A 21,558-nucleotide genomic window follows, 5' to 3' on the forward strand; every position below is an offset into this window, starting at 1 on the left:
GCATCAAAGCAGCAGGAGGAGGCCGTGTTAGATACAGGGCAGTCAGCATCTGTTTTTCCTTTTGCGATCTGGAACCATCGTACATTCTGGAGAGAAGATAATTGACTTGGACCTGACGTGGAGCAGAGGTTTAAGGTAAGGATAGTTTAAGAAAATGCCTCCAAAACAGTTCCAGTTCCCGTTGGGGAGGCAAAATGCTGACGTGGGATGATGTAGGATCAAGAAATTTCCATATGCCTGTATCATTTTCAAATGAGGCAAATAGCACAGTGAAGCTCAAGAAATAGCTGATGTTTTTTTAGTAAATTAGAAGCTACAAATGTGTCCTGAAATATGAATCACTAATTAAGTCACAAGTAGTTTTTTTTTGTTGTGGCTCAAGATAAAATTGTAGTTTTATGTTCTTTCTCGTAAGAATATTCACTTTTTATTGAAATGGGTGTGATTCCACCAAGAAGATTGTTAATCTCTTACGCTTGGCTGAGTTTCTCTTCTCTACTTACAGGACAGGTCTGTGGTTTGTGTGGTTTTAACACGGTTTTATAATATGACGTCGCCTCTTCAGTACTAGAGTTTAAAAACATATATATTTTTGGTGCTGAGTAAGTGTGTGTGTGTGTGTGTGTGTGTGTGTGTGTGTGTGTATGTTGTAGTCAACAAAAACAGACACAGTGGGATATAAGGGTTTGTTTTTTTTTTTTGCTTTTGCTTACTTCTCCTCCTTCTCTTCTTCCTCCTTCTCTTCCTTTTCTTCTTCTGCCAAAAGAATAATATTTGATGTTATTTAGAGTGATAGGTTCTCTTTGGGTGGGAGAAGAATCTGAATTGCTTTAGAATAATCCATATCTGGAGGGCAGTGATTGAATTTCAGATAGAATCAGTAAAGATCAGGGCAAAGGGCCTTTCTATTTCCTACTCTAGTAATTTTCCTGATGACTACTACTGGCTGCCTGGTGAATTCTACTTTGTGAGTGAGGATGGTGGCCTCACATTTTTCCTCAAAAAAAAAAATAAATAAAAGCCTGTTTGTGGGTTTAAAATTTCCCAGACTTTTCTACTGGACGTGGCTTTTATAAGAAATAAGTGACATCAGCCAGTATCTGTAGATCAGGAAACAGCAGATAGATCAATGGATAATGATTTCTGTAAGATAAGAGACAAGTGGTATATTTGAGGACGTGGGCAATTTTTCTATCCACCATGAAAATAAAGTGAAATTATTGTCAATTTAATTGCTAGGAAAGACTGTCTGTTGGGTCCTTTCTACAGGCAAATATTATGATTGCTATGTCTTTATTTTGCCGAGTCTTTTAAAAACAGCAGCGTCAGAACCATCCGATTATTTTAGGTTAAAAGGACAGTGGCGCTATAACTGAATTAGGAAGGACCAATCTCTTTTCCCCGCTGTGATCATCTGTTGAAAGCATTCTGTGACACCAGGTTTATTACATTCCTTATTACATTCCAGTACCTGTGCTAAGACGTACACACCCATTCACTGTCGTCATGGAGGCGGGTCCAGAAGACTCTCTGAGCTAGAGTTAAACCTTCAGGAAAACCTAGATTTTAATTCCATGTTAACTATGACTAGGTTACTTGTATGTTAGGTAATTCTAAAACTTAAAAGCAAATATAGTATTTTTAAAGGTAACATACGTATTTACATTAACACAATTATGGAATGTGCCATGTGCACTGTTCAATTAAAGATATTTTTTTTGCTCTATGTTTGCACAGGTAAAAATTACCTGTCAACTTTATAAGTCTGTTTGGATTGCATAACCAAACTTGCAATATAAATATCCATCCACACCATATGAAAGGATGGCATGTAATAATAAACCATAAGGACTCTGTAGCCGTCAGTATTTATCGTGTCTCATCTCCTCTCCAAGCTGTCGTGTCTCCCCCCCCCCCCCCCCCCCCCCCCCCCCCCCCCCCCCCCCCCCCCCCGTGAAGAGGGCTCAGCTCACAAGTCACCTGTCTTGTAGTCTGTCTTGATTTTCTCCCCATGTGTCTGTAGTCTCCCCTGGTCAAACCTGATGTTTGTTACCTGGAAGGAATCCACAGCATTTCATTACCTGTAGAAACAAAACCACGACTTCACCTCCAAGGCAACACAGTGTCCATCCTGAACTTTATTTCAGAAGCCAAGATAACCCCAAAGTATATAGACATATAGACTGGTTTAATCCAACAATCCCTTCCACAGCCCCATGGCTCTCAGAGGTGCTGTCTGTTCATTAGCATTCAAATAATAATTCAAAATTAACAAAGCTGCATATAAGGCCCAAACTTCCTGTGTTATAACAGTTCCCATCCTTATGTGGCCTACTTACTTGACATTCTTTTTTTTTAAATTACTTCTCTCTTTTAAGACTTTTTATTATTTTTAAATTATATATTTTTATGACTATCTATACCCCTTTCCATTTCTTAAGCCTATGCACGTTGTTAGACACGCTGTTATTTGTTTAGAGGTTTGAAACTGCTGTGCTGTGCATCTGTAACCTTTTCTGTCGGCATGAGCAAAATCTTAAACTGCCAGACAGGTTAGATCATGACGTGCTGGCAGCTCAAGCTGGCAAGCAGTGGCCAAGGAATAGGAAGCCACATATGGCTCCATTTTTATGTGTTTGGAACCTTTTTTTTTTTTTTAACTTTTTCAGGTCTTATGTGGAAATACATGTACACATTAGATGCATTTATAGTGAATCTTTCTCTGTCCCTCCAGCCACCTCCTAAATATCCATGTGGAGACTTATTATTAATCATGAAATCTTGCCTGTATCTTAGGCTTGTTTCTAATGAGTTCTCATAACATAAATCAACCCATTTCTACTAATTTGTGTGCTGCCCCATGGCTCATGGCTTGTTACCTCTACTCCTACACAATCTACTTCCTCCAGGTCGCCCCCATGATGCCATGCTTCTTCTTCCCAGCACCCTCTGTGCCTGCAAATTCTGCCTAGCTATTGGTCATTCAGCTTTTGATTCAATCAACCAGAGTGACACATCTTAACAGTGTACAAAAGGATTATTCTGCAAGAGAATAGAGATGTTTTGTGATAAGATGGACTTGTTGGTAAGAAGAGCTGAGTGATTCCTGTCAATTTACAACTTTAGGACATTTTCCAGGGTTAGTAGGAAAGGTCAGCTTACATCTACTGCTTCCACTTTTGAGGAATTTATGTAAATGCCACAGAAGATCCCAGTAACCCTCCATGACACTTAGGATCTGAACACTTAAAATTGCAAAACGAAGGGCTGGAGAGATGGCTCAGGGGTTAAAAGCTGCTCTTCCTGAGGTCCTGAGTTCAATTTCCAGCAACCATCTGGTAGCTCACAGCCATCTCTGCTTAGAGATGCGTGATGTGGTCTAACTCTTGGAAGGTTTGGATGCCTCAAGGGTGCATGAGATGAGCTTCTGGGGTCTTTTTTTTTTTCAGTTTTATTGCTTTATAACTAGTAAGTATGTCTTTGTATCCTTACTTGTGTCATTAAGTTAACTGGACCTTTTAATTTCTGGTATATAAGTATATGTATGTGTGTGTGTTTTTCACAGCAATGACAAAGTTATATACATACATGCACACACACACACATATGTAGTCTGTCATTTCTGTTTCTTTACTGAACACTAATACAGGCTTCATTATATTTTTATATATACCTTGCTCTCATTCTCTTTACCACAGACAGACACACACACACCTGCACACACACTCCCTCACTCCTGAAAGCAGAGGGGAACTATATTTTAGCTGTTTTGAAGTTGTGTCTCACTGTAAACTGAAACTGGATTCAAGCTTAAGATCCCCCTGCCTTGGTCTCTGAGTACTGGGATAACCAGGGAATGTCATCATACTAACTCGGTCATTTTAACTTATAAATGTTGCAGGATATGAGGATATGTTACACACATTAAATAAATGGCTTATGAATCTTTTTTCCAATTTCAATGTCTGAATAACAACATTTGGTAGACTTTTGAAGTGTTCTGGATGTTTTTCAGGTTTTTGTTTTAAAACAATCAAGAGTACCTGCAGGAAAGGATAAGGTAGAAAAATAGTCAAAAAGATTCCTGGCATCAACCCCATGTCTCTACAGGCACTTGCACACTCTGCACATATACACATGAAAAGAAAAAAAGACACTATCAAAACCTTCCAAAATGCTAAAAATGATGATGATGATGATGATGATGATAGGGAATTTTCTTTTTTTTAATTGTTTTTATTGAGCTATGTATTTTTCTTCGGTCACCTCCCTTCTTCACCCCTCCCCTTCTACACTCTCCCATGATTTCCATGCTCGCAATTTACTCAGGAAATCTTGTCTTTTTCTACTTCCCATGTACATTAGATCCATGTATGTCTCTCTTAGGGTCCACATTGTTGTCTAGGTTCTCTGGGATTGTGAATTGTAGGCTGGTTTTTCTTTGCTTTATGTCTAAAAGCGACTTATGAATGAGTACACATGATATTTGTCTTTCTGGGTCTCAGTTACCTCACTCAATATGATGTTTTCTAGATCCATCCATTTGCCTGCAAAATTCAAGATGTCGTTATTTTTTCAGTTGTGTCGTGCTCCATTGTGTAAATGTAACCACAACTTCTTTATACATCCTTTGGTCGAGGGGCATTTAGGTTGTTTCCAGGTTCTGGCTATGACAAACAATGCTGCTATGAGCATAGCTGAGCACATGTCCTTGTGCCATGATTGAGCATCCTTTGGCTATGAACCCAAAAGTGGTGTTGCTGGGTCTTGAGGAAGGTTGTTTCCTAATTTTCTGAGCAATCACCACACTGATATCCAAAGGGGATGTAACAATTTGCACTCCCACCAGCAATGCAGAAGTGTTTCCTTTACCCCACAACCTCTCCAGCATAAGTTGTCATCAGTTTTTTTGATTTAGGCCATTCTTACAGGTGTAAGATGAAATCTCAGAATTGTTTTGATTTGTATTTCTCTGTGGCTAAGAAGGTTGAGGATTTACTTAAGTGTCTTTCAGCTATTTTAGATTCCTTAGTTGAGAGTTCTCTGTTTAGGGCTGTAGTCCATTTTTTAATTGAACTATTTGTTCTTTTGATGACCAATATCTTGTGTTCTTTGTATATTTTGGAGATCAGACCTCTGTCTGATATGAAGTTGGTGAGGATCCTTTCCTATTCTGTAGGTGTCGTTTTGTCTTGTTGACCGTGTCCTTTGATTTACAGAAGCTTCTCAGTTTCAGAAGGCCTCATTTATTAATAGTTTCTTTCAGTGTCTGTGCTACTGGGGTGATGATATTTAGGAAGTGGTCTCCTCTGTCAATGCATTCTAGTGTACTTCCCACTTTCCCTCCTGTGAGGTTCAATGTGGTTGGTTTTACATTGAGGACATTGATACATTTGGACTTGAGTTTTGTGCATGGCGATATATATGGATCTATTTCCATTTTCTACTTGTTGATACCCGGTTATGCCAGCATCATTTGTTGAATATGCTTTCTTTTTTCCATTTTATATTTTTTGCTTCTTTGTCAAAAATCAGGTGTTTGTAGGTATGTAGCTTGATATCCAGGTTTTCGATTTGGTTCTATTAGTCCTCCTTTCTTTTTTTATGCCAGTAACAGGCTGTTTTTAGTACTGCAGCTCCGTAGTAGAGTTTGAAGTCAGGAATTATGATAACTCCAGAAGTTTCCTTATAGTACAGGATTATTTTGGCTATCCTGGCTTTTTTGCTTTTCTATATGAAGTTGAGTACTGTTCTTTTGAGGTTTGTGACGAATTTTGCTGTGGTTTTGATGGGCATTGCATTGAATATGTAGATTGCTTTTGGTAAGATTGCCAATTTTACCATGTTAATTCTACCTACGCAAGAGCATGAGAGCTCTATCCACTTTCTGGTGTCTTCTTCAATTTCTTTTCTCAAAGATTTAAAGTTCTTGTCATACAAGTCTTCCACTTGTCTGGTTAGAGTTACTCCAAGATATTTTATGTTATTTTTGGCTTTTGTAAAGGGTGATGCTTCTCTGATTTCTTTCTCAGACTATTTATCATCTGTGTAAAGAAGGGCTACTGATATTTTTTTAGTTACTCTTGTATCCTGCTACATTACCAAAGGCATTTATGAGTTGCATAAATTTTTGGTAGAATTTTTGGGGTCACCTATGTAAACTATCATATCGTCAGCAAATAGTGAGAGTTTCACTTCTTTTCCAATTTGTATCCCCTTGATCTCCTTTTGTTCTCTTATTGCTCTAGCTAGGACCTCAAGAGCTATATTGAATAGATATGGAGAGGGTGGACAACCTTGTCTTGTTCCTGATTTCAGTGGGATCACTATGAGTTTCTCTCCATGTAGTTTGATGTTGGCTGTTGACTTGCTGTATATTGTCTTTATTATGTTTAGATATGTTCCTTGTATCCCTGCTGTCTCCAACACCTTTATCATGAAGAGACATTGTATTTTGTCAAAGTTTTTTTCGGCATCTATTGAGATGATCCTGGTTTTTTTTTTTCAGTTTGTTTATATGATGAATTAAATTGATAGATTTTCATATGTTGAACCATCCCTGCATCTCTGGGATAAAGCATACTTGGTCATGGTGGATGGTTTTTCTGATGTGTTCTTGGATTTGGTTTGCCAGTGTTTTATTGAGTATTTTTGCATCAGTGTTCATAACTGAGATTGGTCTATAATTCTCTTTCTTAGTAATGTCTTTGTGTTGTTTGGGTATTATTAGGGTATCCGATTATAATAGGGCAATTGTAGCCTCATAAAAAGAGTTTGGCAACTTTGCTTCTTTTTCTATTGTGTTGAACAATTTGAGGAATATTGGTATTAGTTCTTTTTTGAAAGTCTTGTAGAATTCTGTGCTGAAACCACCTGATCCTGGGCTTTTTTTGGTTGGGAGAATTTTGATGACTGTTTCTATTTCTTTAGCAGTTATAGGTCTACTTAATTTGCTTATCTGGTCTTGATTTAATTTTGGTAAGTGATATTTTTCCAGAAAATTGTCCATTTCCTTTAAGTTTTACAATTTTGTGGAGTACAGGTTTTTGAAGTATGACCTGATGATTCTTTGGATTTACTCCATGTCTGTTTTTATGCCCCCCTTTTTGTTTCTGATTTTGTTAATTTGGATATTCTCTCTCTACCTTTTGGTTAGTTTGAATAAAGGTTTGTTTATTTGGTTGTTTTTTTTTTCAAGAACCAACTTTTTGTATCATTGATTCTTTGTATTGTGTTCTTTGTTTCTATTTTGTTGATTTCAACTCTCAATTTGATTATTTCCTGTTGTCTAGTCTTCCTAGGTTAGTTTGTTCTTTTTGGTCTAGAGTTTTCAGGTGTTCTGTTAACTCACTAGTGTGAGATTTTTCCAACTTCTTTATTTAGGCACTTAGTGCTTTCCTCTTAACACTGCTTTCATTGTGTCCCATAAATTTGGGTATGTTGTGTGGTCATTTTCATTGAATTTTAGGAAGTCTTTGATTTCTTTCTTTATTTCTTCATTGACATATTGGTGATTCAGGTGAGCATTGTTTAATTTCCATGTGTTTGTGGGTTTTCTGAAATTAGTGTTTCTGTTGAATTTTAATTTGAAGTCATGATGACCCAATAAGATACATGGGGTTATTCCAAATTTTTGTATCTGTTGAGGTTTTCTTTATTACCTTGTATGTGGTCAATTTTTTGAGAAGGTTCCATGAGGTGCTGAGAAGAAATACATAGATGTACAGTATTGAAATTTCCTCTTGAGATTTTTTTTCATATTGTGTCAAATATGAAATGTCCTTCATTGTCTCTTTTGATTAATTTTAGTGTGAAGCCTATTTTGTTAGGTATAAGGATAGGTACACACACTTGTTTCTTAGGTCCATTTGATTGGAATTTTTTTCCCCAACACTTTACTCTGAGGTCATGTTTGTCTTTGAGGTTGAGGTGTGTTTCTTGTATGCAGCAGAAGGATGAATTCTGTTTGCGTTTCCAATCGGTTAGCCTGTGTCTTTTTATAGGTGACTCGAGTTCATGTATATTAAGGAATATTAATGACCAGTGATTGCTAGTTACTGTTATCTTAGTTTTCGTTGTTGGTGATGTTATTGTGTGTGTGTATTCTCTTCTTTGGGGTTTGGTGCTGTGAGATCATCATTGTCTGTGTTTTTGCAAATGTAACTAACTTCCTTGGGTTGGAGTTTTCTTTCTAGTACTTTGTGTAAGGCTGGGTTTATGGCTAGATATTGGCTAAATCTGGTTCTGTCATGGAATATCTTGTTTTGTTCATGAATGGTGATTGCAAGTTTTTCTGGGTAGTCTGGGCTGGCATCCATGGTCTCTTAATGTCTGCATAATACATGAATGACCAGAACCTTCTGGCTTTTATTGTTTCCATTGAAAAGTCAGGTGCAATTCTGATAGGTCTGCCTTTATATGTTACTTGGCCTTTTTTCTTTTCAACTCTTAATATTCTTTCTTTATTTTGTATGTTTAGTGTTTTGATTATTATGTGGCAAGGGGACTTTTTTCAGGTTTCAATCTCTATTTCTTTTTTTTATTTTACAAGTCTTCTGTAAACTTCTTGTATCTTCATTTGCATATCTTTCTTTAGATTGAGAAAGTTTTCTTTTATGATTTTGTTGAATATATTTTCTGTGCTTTTGAGTTGGGCTTCTCCTTCTATCCCCATTATTCTTAGGTTTGGTCTTTTCCTGGTGTCCCATATTTCCTGGATATTTCATGTTAAGCTCTTGTTAGATTTAATGGGTTTTATTTCCTCTATTATATCTTCAACACTTGAGATTCTCTCTTCCATTTCTTGTATTCTGTTGTTTATGCTTGCATTTGTGGTTCCTGATTATTTTTCCATATTTTCCATTTTCATAATTCCCTCAGTTTGTGTTTTCTTTATTGTCTCTCAGTTTTCAAGTCTTGCATAGTTTTTTTTAATCTGTTTGATTGCTTTTTCTTAGTTTTCTTTAAGGGATTTGTTGATTTCTTTCCATTTTTGTTTATCTTTTCTTCCATTTCTTTAAGAAAATGTTTCATTCCCTCTTTAAGGGCCTCAAACATTCTTCTACACTTTTTTAGGTCATTTTTTTCTACTTCATCAATATTGGGTTGTTCAAGTCTTGCTGTTGTAGAGTCACTAGTTTTTGTTGGTGTCATGTTGCTCTTTGTGATTTTGAGTGAGTTCTTTATATTTATGGTTGTGAGCCTAGCTTTTAACAGCTGAGCCATCTCTCCAGCCCTTTGAGTGAGTTCTTACCTTGTCTGCACATCTTTTCCTTTGATTGGTGTTGTTGGGGCTGTGTCTCTGGTGATCAATCTTCTAGATGCCAGATGTTTGCTCTTCATGGTGAAGTCGGGGCCATGGTTCCAGTCACCCTGGAGCTCACTCAGCATTCCTGGAGGTCACGCCTCACTCATGGGGGTTGTTCTGCAATCTTGGAGGCCATTTGACATGTTCCCACTGAGGTTGCTTGCTAGGGCCTGCTCCCGTGGAGGGCCTGCTCCGACAGAGGTCGCTGGCTTGGTTTGAGCTGGGGTCTTGATTGAAGATATACGATACAGTATTTGGGTTGGCTTCACAGTTTCCTTTAGGTCATCACTTTAAATAAAAAGGCAGTAGGCCAAACTAGGGATCCCAGTAGTCACTAAAAGAAATAAGGTTTCTAGTCTCCTAGACTAGGAATAGTGTGAAATCCTCTTTTGTGAGTTTTCTTGAATCTGAACTATTAGATTTTCAGAATAATTATGAGACCTATTTCACTGTTGATAGTACAATAAATATGTTTGAAAGAAGGACTTTCCAAATAATTGAAAACTCATATTATTCAAGACAGCTTTATATCCTCAACTGGAACCCGAAGGTAGTTCTGATTATTAGTTAGAGTATAGCACGAATGTGAGTAACATTTGTGATGTGATTTGGATTGATGTCAGCAGGCTGTGTTGTTGTAAAAGTAAACCTCAAACTTTCAGTGTTCCACATCAATAAAGAGTCACACACACACACACACACACACACACACACACACACACCCTCGTATAGTCTGAACCAGGCCGGCTGCCCATCTTTGTGCAGTAGGGGTGTCATGCCAGAATAGCTGAGGCAAGAAGAAAGCTAAGGTATTTAAGCAGACTGTGGTGACTCAACTTGAAAGTGACACGTACCAACTCCTTGCTCAATCAACTAGCCAGAATTAGAAACATGGCTCAAATTCAGTTGGATGAACAGCCTCGAAAATATGCAGACAAACGCATAAATATTTCATGAATAAAGAACTGTCTTTAACACATTCTTGATTTTTGACCCTTTAAAATAATCTACTGGAAATCTATAGGCAGTATCACATCTTTACCTTCATGTTGTTTTCCTTAAATGGTTCTTGTATGATGTAGTATATACTGTGTTTTGAAGAAAGGAAAAATTTCTGCTTATCAATTCTAAGATGTCTGTAAGCCAATTAACTTCTCCAAACCCACTTTTTAGCTAAAAATTAAATAGCAATTTTTCATCTGGGGATATATTTCAAAAATTAGGTAAAGGATAGCATTGTAAGACACTTGATATGGTGCCTAATACACAGTAGATGCGGAACAAATGTAATTTTTCATTTTACTTTTATTTGAACTGTCTATCTTATAGTAGGATCTACAGTATACTCAAAATCCTCAAACAGCAATGTCGTTGGTGGGGACAAGATGTATTTTTGCTTAGTTTAAGTGAAATGTCTATTTCTTATTCTTGTAGGTCATGGGGAGTTTTAAAGGTCATGCCCTCCCTGGAACCTTCTTCATTATTATGGGCTTTTGGTGGCTTACAAAGAGTATTCTGAAATATGTCTACAAAAAGCAAACTCGGACCTGCTACTTGAGTTCCAAAACGTTATTGCGTCGAGCAGAGATTTGGGAAGGAATTGTCGCTGTCTTGATGGCTTTTACTGGTAAGTTGGCTGTGTTCTGTTTTCTCCTTTTGAGAATTCATGAGTGAGGGAAAATGTCAACACAAGATTGGTATATACTAAATGAATTTCCTATAAATGTATTTCTTAGTACTTATCCAAATTAAAGTTTATAACTTATGTAATCCTAGGAAAATGATGTTTCATAATTATACAAAAGCCTAATCCTTACTGAGTCATAATATTTAGTTGGCCCATCCAGCCACATCAATTTCCTTTGTATCGTGAATTGGAGCCTATTGAATAGTTAGACACAAGTTGTTCTGATCCCACAAAGAGTACACTCTATAAGAAACCATTAATAAGTGATTGTGGGAAATCTTCAATAACAAATCATTTCTGAGAGATGATAGGGAAAGTTGGGGCTGAAGCTCCACGGCCATGCACTTTGTTTCCTGAGTTGGGCAGAGTCCAGGTAACTCTTAACTTCAATAACTTCTCATTGTTCTTGAACACCCCATAAAAAGACTGCAGTCGTACAATAAGGCTGTAGCTGCTCTTTTGTAAATGGCAACACTTCTAATTTTTCTACTGATTCCTTTCATTCATGTAACTAGGACGTTGTCATGATCATCACACTGTAGGAATTCCCCTGCCCATTCTAGAGCCTAACAAGGCAGTGTCCAGAAAACAGCAAACCTGTTTACATGAATAATCAGCTACATGTAGAGTCTGCACGAATGATCTCTATTCTTCTTAATTGGGAAAAATATCTAAATTCTATATCAGTTTTGTCAACACCCTACTTTGTAACAGCTGCCTAAGGGTACAATATCTAGGAAGTAAACATCCTTTGTATGACACATATCATAAATCCAAACCTCCATGTCACCCAGGATTTTAGTCATTAAATTAGAACCAGTTGTTGAAATAAAAGTACCAGTGTTAAGAATATTAAGCATTTATTTGGATCATTTGTCTATATGAAGATAAAACTGATTATCTAAATCAACAGCTGAACTTTGAAATCAAGTCTAAATCAGTACTGCTAGGTTTTTAGTGGAAAGCTCAGAGGGCGCAATCGACACCACAAGCTTAGATTGTATAAGAGATGACCACATGTCCCTGTGTCTTCACACTAAGGAGAGTTAGGAGAAAAGTTGCTAAAACTGTGGTGTGTTCCTCTGCAGGTATGGCTGGGGAGCAGTTTATCACAGGCGGACCATACCTGAACCTGTATAAAGAAGGCCAGTGGAACCAGCTTCTGGGCTGGCATCACACAACCATGTACTTCTTCTTTGGGCTCATGGGGATAGCCCACATCTTATGTTTCACGACCAATTTAGTTCCCCTTTCTTTAAGCAAGTTAATGTTATCAAATGCCTTCTTTGTGGAATGTAAGTATGAGGGAAATGTGTTTTCTGTTCTTTTTCCATCAGTAGGCATTGGTGTAGTGCTTTATAATAGCATGTCTTTTGTTTTTCATCTTTATAGACTAATTTAATAGATCTGGGCAGACAGTCACTCACAAGCTTTGTTGGCATTTCATGTCTGTCTTTAGATATCATCTACATTGGGTGCTTACATCCTGGTTATTTGGAGCTTATCATTCTTTTCTCTTCTAACAGTGAAAACTGAACTCACCATAACAGTGCATGAATTACTTGAAATAGGACAACCACTCACAATAGAAAATATCTCCCAATCTCTAATTAGCTTTTCAAATATCAGAAACAGAAACTCTGCTAAAATGTGGTATGAGTGTCTAAAAAATGACTTCCTATTTTGAGAGGTTAATAAAAATAACAGGATGCTTCTTTCCTTTGATTTCTCAGATTGTCGTAAGGGGAGGATAAAGCAAGTGCTTAATATTTTGTTATGATTTATGTGTGCATTTGCTGAATTCCTTAGAGTGAGACTTTGACATCAGCTAATATATTGATTATAGCTCCCTACCCTAGTCATGTTTATTAAACATTATCCTACATAGATAACGCTTTGAACAATAGTTGAGATTTTTATGGTATGTTAGATGGGAGAACAAAGGTGAGAAAAGGGGGGGGAATGGGATTAGAATTCAAAGACTCCCTTTCTAAGTAATAGAAAATGTTGACTCTTCCCAAAGTAAAAATACACGGCTATGAGTCTCAATGGGTATTTGCTGTTTGGAGCGATCTTATGCGTGTCTCAAATTCTATGGCGAGAGGGTGGTACCATGGGAAGCCTTTGGTTTTTATCAGAACATATGCTTTGCCCCCTCCATCAGCATTTATCTTCTACAACCACACTCATGGTCGGGAAATGATAGATGTGTTTGTGCACCAGCTTCTGGTCTTTACCACCATTTTGACTGGTTTGGTTACCTTCATGGAATTCCTTACCAAGAGCAATGTACTGCTGGAGATCCTACGATCAAGCCTCATCATACTACAGGGGACCTGGTTCTGGCAGGTGAGTTGGGACGTGGAGCTGATACACCTGGTGTCAAGTGTCTGTAGATTCTCTTCTTAATCGATTTTAATACTTCCCTTCTATGAGCATCGGAGAAGTGATGTTCTTGGAGTGGCTTGGTGGTTCTGGTGAGATTACTATCAGAGCAGCCCTTAAGGAAGCGGGTAGTGTAATCCTTCATTTTGGATTCATGTATCCTTTATGTAGGCATTCTGAGCTGATGATTATGGTTATAAGGAATTACTAGTACTAGAACAACTTATAGAATAATAATCCATAAGCTCATGAACTATATGAGAGACCAAAGAGAGTAAATACTGAGAAACAACTCTGGGATGGCTACCATATGGGTTTTATGTGCATCTTAATTTTATCTTTTTTTTCATCAGAAAGCAATTATCTTCTATCTTGTATATAAAATCTAGGTGTGAAAAAGCATGAGAACACAGTGAGGGAGAGGGCTGGAAGGGGAGACCCAGTGGGGGAAGGGCAGGACAGGAGGGAGAAGGGGAGTAACAAGTCCTGTGTTGTGTGTGATGCAGATGCACCATGGAGCTTAGGATTTTGTGAAACAGTGTGGGGCTAACAAGATGGCTCCGTGCTGAACAGTGCTTGTCAGATTTTGTTCTTAGCACTCATGGCTCATAAACTCCTGTAACTCCAACTTCGGGGGTCCAGCATCTGTGGCATCAGATGGTACCTGGTCAGGGCTAGAACCCTTGCCGAGAATTCCCCAGTGAGGGGCTAGGAGCGTGTTTCAGAGGTAGAGCCCATCTAGTTTTACTGTATCCCTGTGTCCTCACAGTGATCCAGAGGCTAGGTGTTACTACCTCTAATTTGCCTATAGGTATCTTCGGCAAGACCAAGATATTTTCTCATGTTCAAACAGTAATGTAGCTAGGATCTAAATCTAGACATCTCTAATCCCAGATCCTAGACATTTCCCATTTTACAACATCATCAGCTCCCTAAACTTGCCATGCTACTGAGAACATGAATTCTAACAGTGAATGTATATTTTTGAGAGTACCAAGTCATAATCACATTCAAATATAGACATGAACAAAGTCTAGAATGAAGTGAGGATGTGGTTTGATTAGGTAAGGCTTTGAATGGCAGATTTTTTTTTTTAGTCACTAGAGAGCCAGGATTTGGGGTGATGTGGCTATGTCAGGGGATGGAATTTCACATAAGCACTAATAAAGAATTGGCAGGTAGTAGTGAAAGAAGTGCAGTGGTTTAAACAGGGTTTGATGACTCAGTATCCACACATGGGGCGAGAAGAGCTTGTGGTGCAGAAACTAGTAAGGTAGGACTAGGTTTCTGTATCAGTATGAAGTACTTTATTGAAAAAATTATAAATACCCTATAAGGTGATCGATCAATTAATTGCTGACTATAGCCATATAGAATATAAACCCTCCACCGGAACCTCTATGGAGTCAAGACAATGGTATGTAAAGAACTAGTGTGTACCGCTGGAGTAATGACAATGGTACCTTAAGAACTAGTGTGCACCGCACTGCACTGCTTTCCCGTGCATATGTTTAGCCATCAAAAGGAAAGGTGTTTTTCCAAGAGAAAAAGTCTGGTTAAATTGATACCATGAGTCTATGCTTCAGTGAATATTCTCTACTCTGAACAAATAACAAAGATAGATAAGACAGATAAATGCTTACAGCGATTTGAAAATTAAAAAATTAAAAAGAAAAACAAAAAAATTAGAAAATCTCTAACCACATTTTAAAATTATGGAACAGGCCTCCATGACTCATTAAATCTTACATCTTCCATGTGTGCAAGCTCAATACCATGTGAATGACATTACTGCATTCAAATGCCAGCTTGGGATATAGAGTGGGCCCCTTGGACCACAGGTATATCAGTTTCTGTGTGCTGACTGGAAAACACATTCCTAGGCAGGTTCCTTCAAGAAATGGAGAACCCTTTCTGTTTAAGCTTTTTTTTTTCCTTTAAATGATGTTGGTTCTTCAGATGTTGAAGCCTCAGAGTAGGTAGAGTTTTACCCTCAGAAAACCTCTCCCACCATCCTAGTATAGCACAGGCTTCTCTTTAGTGGTGATGATTTCTTCAAGGGATACACCTATTTCCTCAGCACCTGTGGTTGATTGAATAAGAATGTTCCTCGCCATGGGCTCACATATTTGAATGATTATTTGTCAGGGAGTGGAACTGTTTGAAAGAATTTGAAGGATTAGGAGGTGTGGCCTCGTTGAGGAGGTGTGGCCTCGTTAAGGAGGTTTGGCCTTGTTGAAGGATTGTGTCACCAAGGGTGGGCTTGGAGGCTTCAGAAACCCAAGCCAGGCTGAGTGTCTCTCTCTCTGCCTGCCTGAAGATCAGGACCTAAAGCTCCCAGCTACTGCTCCAGTGCCTTGTTCCCTGCCATAATCCCTGAAACTGTAAGAAAGCCCCCAATTAAATGCTTCCTTTATAAGAATTGTCTTCATCATGGTGTCTTTCCACAGCAATAAATTGGTGACTAAGACAGATGTTGGTATGAGGGACTGAGGTATTGCTCTAACAGGCCTGACCATGCTGTTTTTTGGAGGAATTTGGAAGACTTTGGGATTTTGGACTAGAAAAGCAGTTGGATTCTTGAAGCAGGTTTTACTGGGCCCTCCTACTGCAGTGCTCAGGATGGTTTGAACAGAGGGGGCCCAGCTCACGAAATTTCAGAGAGAAGTATTAAGTATTTTAGGGACCATTCTTGTGACGTTTTGGCGAGAATGTAGCTGCTTTTTGTCTTTGTCCTAGAAATCTCCCTGAGGCTAAACTGAAGAATTTCAGATTAATGAATGGCATTGGCAGAGATCTCAAGACAGCCTCATATTGGCTGTCACATGGTTATTAATAATCACTCGTATGCAGATATATGATGAAAAGGAGCATTGGTCAAAGAGAAATGTAAAAATGTGCAGTTTGAGGAGAAAGGTGCCTGACCTTGGTCCCTTTCCTTAATCCTGAAAGAGGTTCCATAAACTCTTTCTCCTAACCTCTATCTACTCTAAGCCAAAACCACGCGGCCATAGCTGCCAGGTTCTGCTGTTTGTTGGGGCTGGAACTTGACTCCTTCATTCAATTACACTGAGCACCAGGAAGTATAATGGAGCTAATTTCCATGCTCAAGGAGATAAAAAGTTTAAAGAAAAGCCTACTGCTGAATAGGATATAGGGTGTGGTGTGGTGGCCTCTGGGCAAGACCTCACCCAGCTGAGCTTCCAACTTGGGGGCGGGCAGAATTAAGGAAAGCTTAAGCAACGAAGCTTCCCCATCAACAGCAGAAAGCTGATGCAAATGTAACTGAATGAGGGGCCAAGTTCTGGTTTTAGAGTGTAGGGAAGAAGAAAGGGATTGTGAAATATCCCTCCTTGACTAATGAAAGCCACTGAGATCAGGTGTGTGTCAGAGTTGTCCTTGCATGGAGGACCAGAGAGGCCTTTGAGTGAAGCTGTGAAGCCTGGATTGCCTTGGAGACCCTAAGGTGGTGGAGATGCCAGAGTTGTGGGACACCCGTCAAGGAGGACTGCATACAAACTCTCTGATCTTCAGTCAAGGTGGAACAGAGCTCACATCTGTGGGCTCCCACAGTTCTCTTTTGATGGCATTTATTTTATTAAATCTTCTCCAGTTTTTGGCCTCTATTCTATATAATCCAGCAGTCAATCCAGTTATATTTGAGACTTCATCATTAAAGCCTTTGTTTTCTTAATATCTCAATCAGCATTCTGATCTCCTGAGTTCCCCCAAAGAATTTCTCATTAAGCCCCATTTACAATGCCCTAAGTTTTCTCCATACTTTTTTTAAACTTTCAAGCAAGTTTGAAGTAAGAAATGAGATCAAGGGCTTCACTCAGTATCTTAGAATACTTCTTCTATTTTTCTGTAAGATTGAATTTAAATGTGTAATTGTGAACAACTGTTGAATGATCCAATTGTCTGGATGGTAAGGATAGTAATATATCTAAAGCCTGATTGAGATTTCAAATAGTCTGAATAAATCAGGGAATGGTAAGACTTGTGCCTTAATCACGTATCCAAGTGTATAGATTGCTTATGGTTAGGAAAAGAACGACCACTTGGATTGATGCATAAGGTGACCCTCTGGTGCCACACTTTACCTTCAATCATGTGCTTAAGTTTTATAATAACCCTTTGTCTTAAAAAACAGTTCCTGTAAGGTGACTCATTATATCCCATGTTACTAAAGGGATGACTGGGATTTATAGATCGATGCCAATAATTTCTCAATATTCAAAACTGCTGAAAGGCAGGATTCCAAAAAGTGTGCCAGTTTCCAAAACCTCCATTTTCTTCTACCCATGCTCCCTTTCCCTGCATAGCCTTCCACCCAGGACCATGTCAGGACAGTGGGCTGAGTCACAAAGGGGCTCTGATGGGAACAATCAGAACCAAGGTAGAAGCTGGTATCATGAAAACACAGCACTGTGCTAATACTAAATAGAGATTATAGCAGGCGAGATGAGGGCATACCTATGCCCTGGCTACTTAGGAGGCCAAGACAAGACAAGGCTGGGAGTTGAAGGCCAATCAGGGTAATTCATGGGAATCCTGTCCCAGAAAAACAGAAGAATAAAAATGTAAACAAACAACAACAAAACATTCTGAAAAATACACATTTCAGACCAACAGGCCCTGAACAACATATAATCTGTAGGAAACAACACTAAGGCATTTATTTTCTTAGCTGTTTTTAACATAGAACAGAAATATCTGGCAGCATTAGTCCCGTATTCCAAAGTGGCAATCGTGGGTGGAAACATGCCCCATCAATTCATCATTTGCATCAGCCCCTGTCAAAGTAGAGAGGCAGATCAAAGTTTCTGTTCCCATTTTGATCCTGTGCCCTTTATTTATCAACCAGTTCAGGGCCATGAGATTTCCTCCTAGAATATTATGCTAGTTACAACTAGCATGTGCTTCTGAATAACTTTGTATGGATTTCTTTATATTCCAAGAGACAAGATGTGTTATTGATTTTAAGAACAGGAAAATGAAGTACTACATGACCCTGTCCTATTCTCTACTACCTACCATCTGTCTGTCTGTCTGTTTATATCATATGTGTATGTCTATAAAACATTACTTATTTCTTTTTTTAAATTTATTAATTAATTAATTAATTAAAGATTTCTGTCTCTTCCCCACCACCGCCTCCCCTTTCCCTCCCCCCTCCCCCAATCAAGTCCCCCTCCCTCGTCAGCCCAAAGAGCAATCAGGGTTCCCTGCCCTGTGGGAAGTCCAAGGACCACCCACCTCCATCCAGGTCTAGTAAGGTGAGCATCCAAACTGCCTAGGCTCCCACAAAACCATTACTTATTTCTTATTGGGTTAAAATTCACATAGCATGGTGTGTTAGTGTTCAGGTACTGTAAAAAGACACCATGATCATGGAAAAATAAAGAAAAGCATTTTACTGGGGCTTGCTTAGTTTCAGTCCATTGTCATCATGACAACAAGCATGGCGGTAATGCAGACAATCATGGTGCTGGAGAAGTAGTTCAAGGTTCTCCATTCAGATCCACAGGCAGCAGGAAGAGAGAGTCACTGAGCCTGGTTTGAGCATTTGAAACTCCAAAGCCTACCCCTAGTCACATACTTCCCCCATCAAGGCCACGCCTACTCCTAAAAGACCATAAATCCTCCTAATCTCTGTCAAGTAATGCCACTCCCTAATGACCAAGCTTTTCAAATATATGAGCAGATGGTGGACATTCCCATTAGAAACACCACACATGGAAACAACCATTTTAAATTACATAATTCGGTGATGGTTAGCATTTCCACCATGCTGTGAGTGCACCATTTCTGATGAACTCCAAAAAGCTTTAAATTGAAAGCTGTGGGTAGTGTGGGACAATGGTCTATATTCTGTCAATTATAGTTTAAATAAACACTGATTGGCCAGTAGCCAGGCAGGAAGTACAGGCAGGACAACCAGACAGGAAGTAGAGGTGAGTCATGGAGAACAGGAGAATTCTGGGAAGGAAGAAGCCCATTCCTCTGCAGTCCTGACATGACCACAGAAGAAGCAAGATGTGACTGCCCCACTGAATGAGGTACTGAGCCATGTGGCTAACATAGATAAGAATAATGGGCTAATATAAGTTATAAGAGTTAATAAGAAGCCAGGCGGTGGTGGCACATGCCTTTAATCCCAGCATTCAGGGGGCAGAGGCAGGCGGATCTCTGTGAATTCAAGGCCAGCCTGGTCTACAAGAGCTAGTTCCAGGACAGGAACCAAAAACTATGGAGAAACCCTGTCTCAAAAATCAAAAAAAAAAAAAAAAAAAAAAGAGTTAATAAGAAGCCTGAACTAATGGGCCAATCAGTTTATAACTAGTGTAGACCTCTGTGTGATATCTTTGGGACTTAATGATTATAGGAACTGGGCAGGACAGAAAACTCAGCAACAAAGGACAAAGGTATACAGAAACCCCAACAATGTGTGGGTCCTACTACTTTAATAATATTTTCCCATGCTTTTTTAAAGGTAATAATGGATACTAGGCAGTTTTGTATCAATTTTATCATCAGTCTTTATGAAATGTCTGCAAAAAACACTACTGGAGTATTAATAACTGTTATTTTGGTTCTGCAGGTTGCCCTGGGTGTTTTGCTGTGTCAATAATGTTGAGACATCTAGTCCATTATTTGAGATGGTTTTCCATTTTCTTGGGTCCTTGATTTCTTTCACCAACCTTATGCAGATTTTAAAGATCTTCAACTGGTGTGTGTTCCTGTGTATACCTGCATGTGCATGTGTGGTTGTGTGTATTCATGTGTGTACCTGCATGTGTGTGTGGTTGTGTGTATTCATGTGTGTACCTGCATATGCATGTGTGGTTGTGTGTATTCATGTGTGCACCTGTATGTACGTGTGTGGTTATGTGTGTTCACGTGTGTACCTGTATGTGTGTATGTGGTTGTGTGTGTTCATGTGTGTACCTGCATGTGTATGTGTGGTTGTGTGTATTCATGTGTGCACCTGTATGTGCGTGTGTGGTTGTGTGTATTCATGTGTATACCTGCATGTGTGTACGTGGTTATGTGTGTTCTTGTGTATACCTGCGTGTGTGTATGTGGTTGTGTGTGTTCATGTGTGTACCTGCATGTGCATGTGTGGTTGTGGTGCCTAGCATCTACAGCAGTGCCTTCTGAATACCAGTAAGATGTTCTACCATAGAACTATATTTCCAGTTTGTTCTTTAGTTCTTCACTTTGTTCAGCGTTAAAATAGATTTTTAAAAACTATAGTGTAGGGCTTTCACTACTTGTGCATAAAAATATATGTGATGGTTTTATCTTGATTTTCAGTTTTCAAATATGTGAAATTCCTTCATTAACTTTGATAATCGAGGGTTGGTTCTTTATGATTTACTATAATTGAGATCATATTATAAGTAAATATAGATCATTTTATAATTTCTTTTCCAAAATGAATGTCTTTTACTTTTCTTGCTTAGTTTTCTTGCATAAGTAGAATTTTCAGTACAATGCACAACAGAAGTGATAATAGAAAATATCTTTGTGTTATATATACCTGATCATGAGGAGAAAGTTCCAACCTTTTTCCACTTAGCATAGCATTATCTATGTGTTTTTATTTATTTAAAAACATATTTGCAGTCTAACTTAAAATTCCAGAGTTAGGTTGTGCAGTGTAGAGCTCCAGAGATTCAGAAAATGAACCCAAGACCAGAAATATGAATGTTTCAAATTTTTATTATTAAATATACTTAAAATTATTCTCCCAAATCTTCCTTAGTGGAGAGTGACTACAGAATAACCTGGTGTTGTGTTTGTGACATCTCAGCTAAAGGGAGTCATCTCAGTCAACATTCTGAAATGAGCTTTCTTTGAGAATGTGGCTGGTTATTTTAATGTGCACTTTTTTTTTGAGTTGCAGATTGCCTTTGTCCTGTATCCTCTCAGTGGAAGTCCTGCATGGAATCTGTCAGATATTGAGAATAAAATGTTTCTCACCATGTGCTTTACTTGGCATTATGCATCAACCTTTATCATCTCTGGATTAAATTATGCTTTTATCACCTGGTAAGTTAGCGTTTTTCTTTTTTTAATGTGTGGTCCCTTGCATATGTCTATCAAGATTTGACAGTGTTGAACTTCAAATTCAAAAGGAAGAGTTCACTCTTGCCTTCTTTGTTTTTTTTTT

General features: G+C 38.5%; 1 protein-coding gene across 4 annotated transcripts in view; it reads left to right on the forward strand.

The window, feature by feature from the left end:
• The window catches only part of LOC126505810 (transmembrane protein 45A-like), a 73,852-nt gene that overhangs the window by 47,521 nt on the left and 4,773 nt on the right, over window positions 1-21,558 (forward strand). For 3 of the 4 annotated variants that reach the window (XM_050149061.1, XM_050149060.1, XM_050149062.1), the window contains exons 2-5: window positions 10,742-10,934; window positions 12,083-12,289; window positions 13,159-13,343; window positions 21,292-21,437. In XM_050149061.1, coding sequence (XP_050005018.1) covers window positions 10,745-10,934; window positions 12,083-12,289; window positions 13,159-13,343; window positions 21,292-21,437 — 728 coding nt within the window. In that variant the 5' untranslated portion in view covers window positions 10,742-10,744. Of the gene's footprint in view, window positions 1-10,741; window positions 10,935-12,082; window positions 12,290-13,158; window positions 13,344-18,568; window positions 18,825-21,291; window positions 21,438-21,558 lie in introns of those variants that run through there. The other variant, XM_050149063.1, reaches the window with a different exon arrangement.

Source organism: Alexandromys fortis, unplaced genomic scaffold, assembly GCF_014885135.2.
Source record: "Alexandromys fortis isolate MF-2015 unplaced genomic scaffold, M_Fortis_MF-2015_v1.1 scaffold_4, whole genome shotgun sequence".
In the NCBI taxonomy this organism is placed as follows: domain Eukaryota; kingdom Metazoa; phylum Chordata; class Mammalia; order Rodentia; family Cricetidae; genus Alexandromys; species Alexandromys fortis.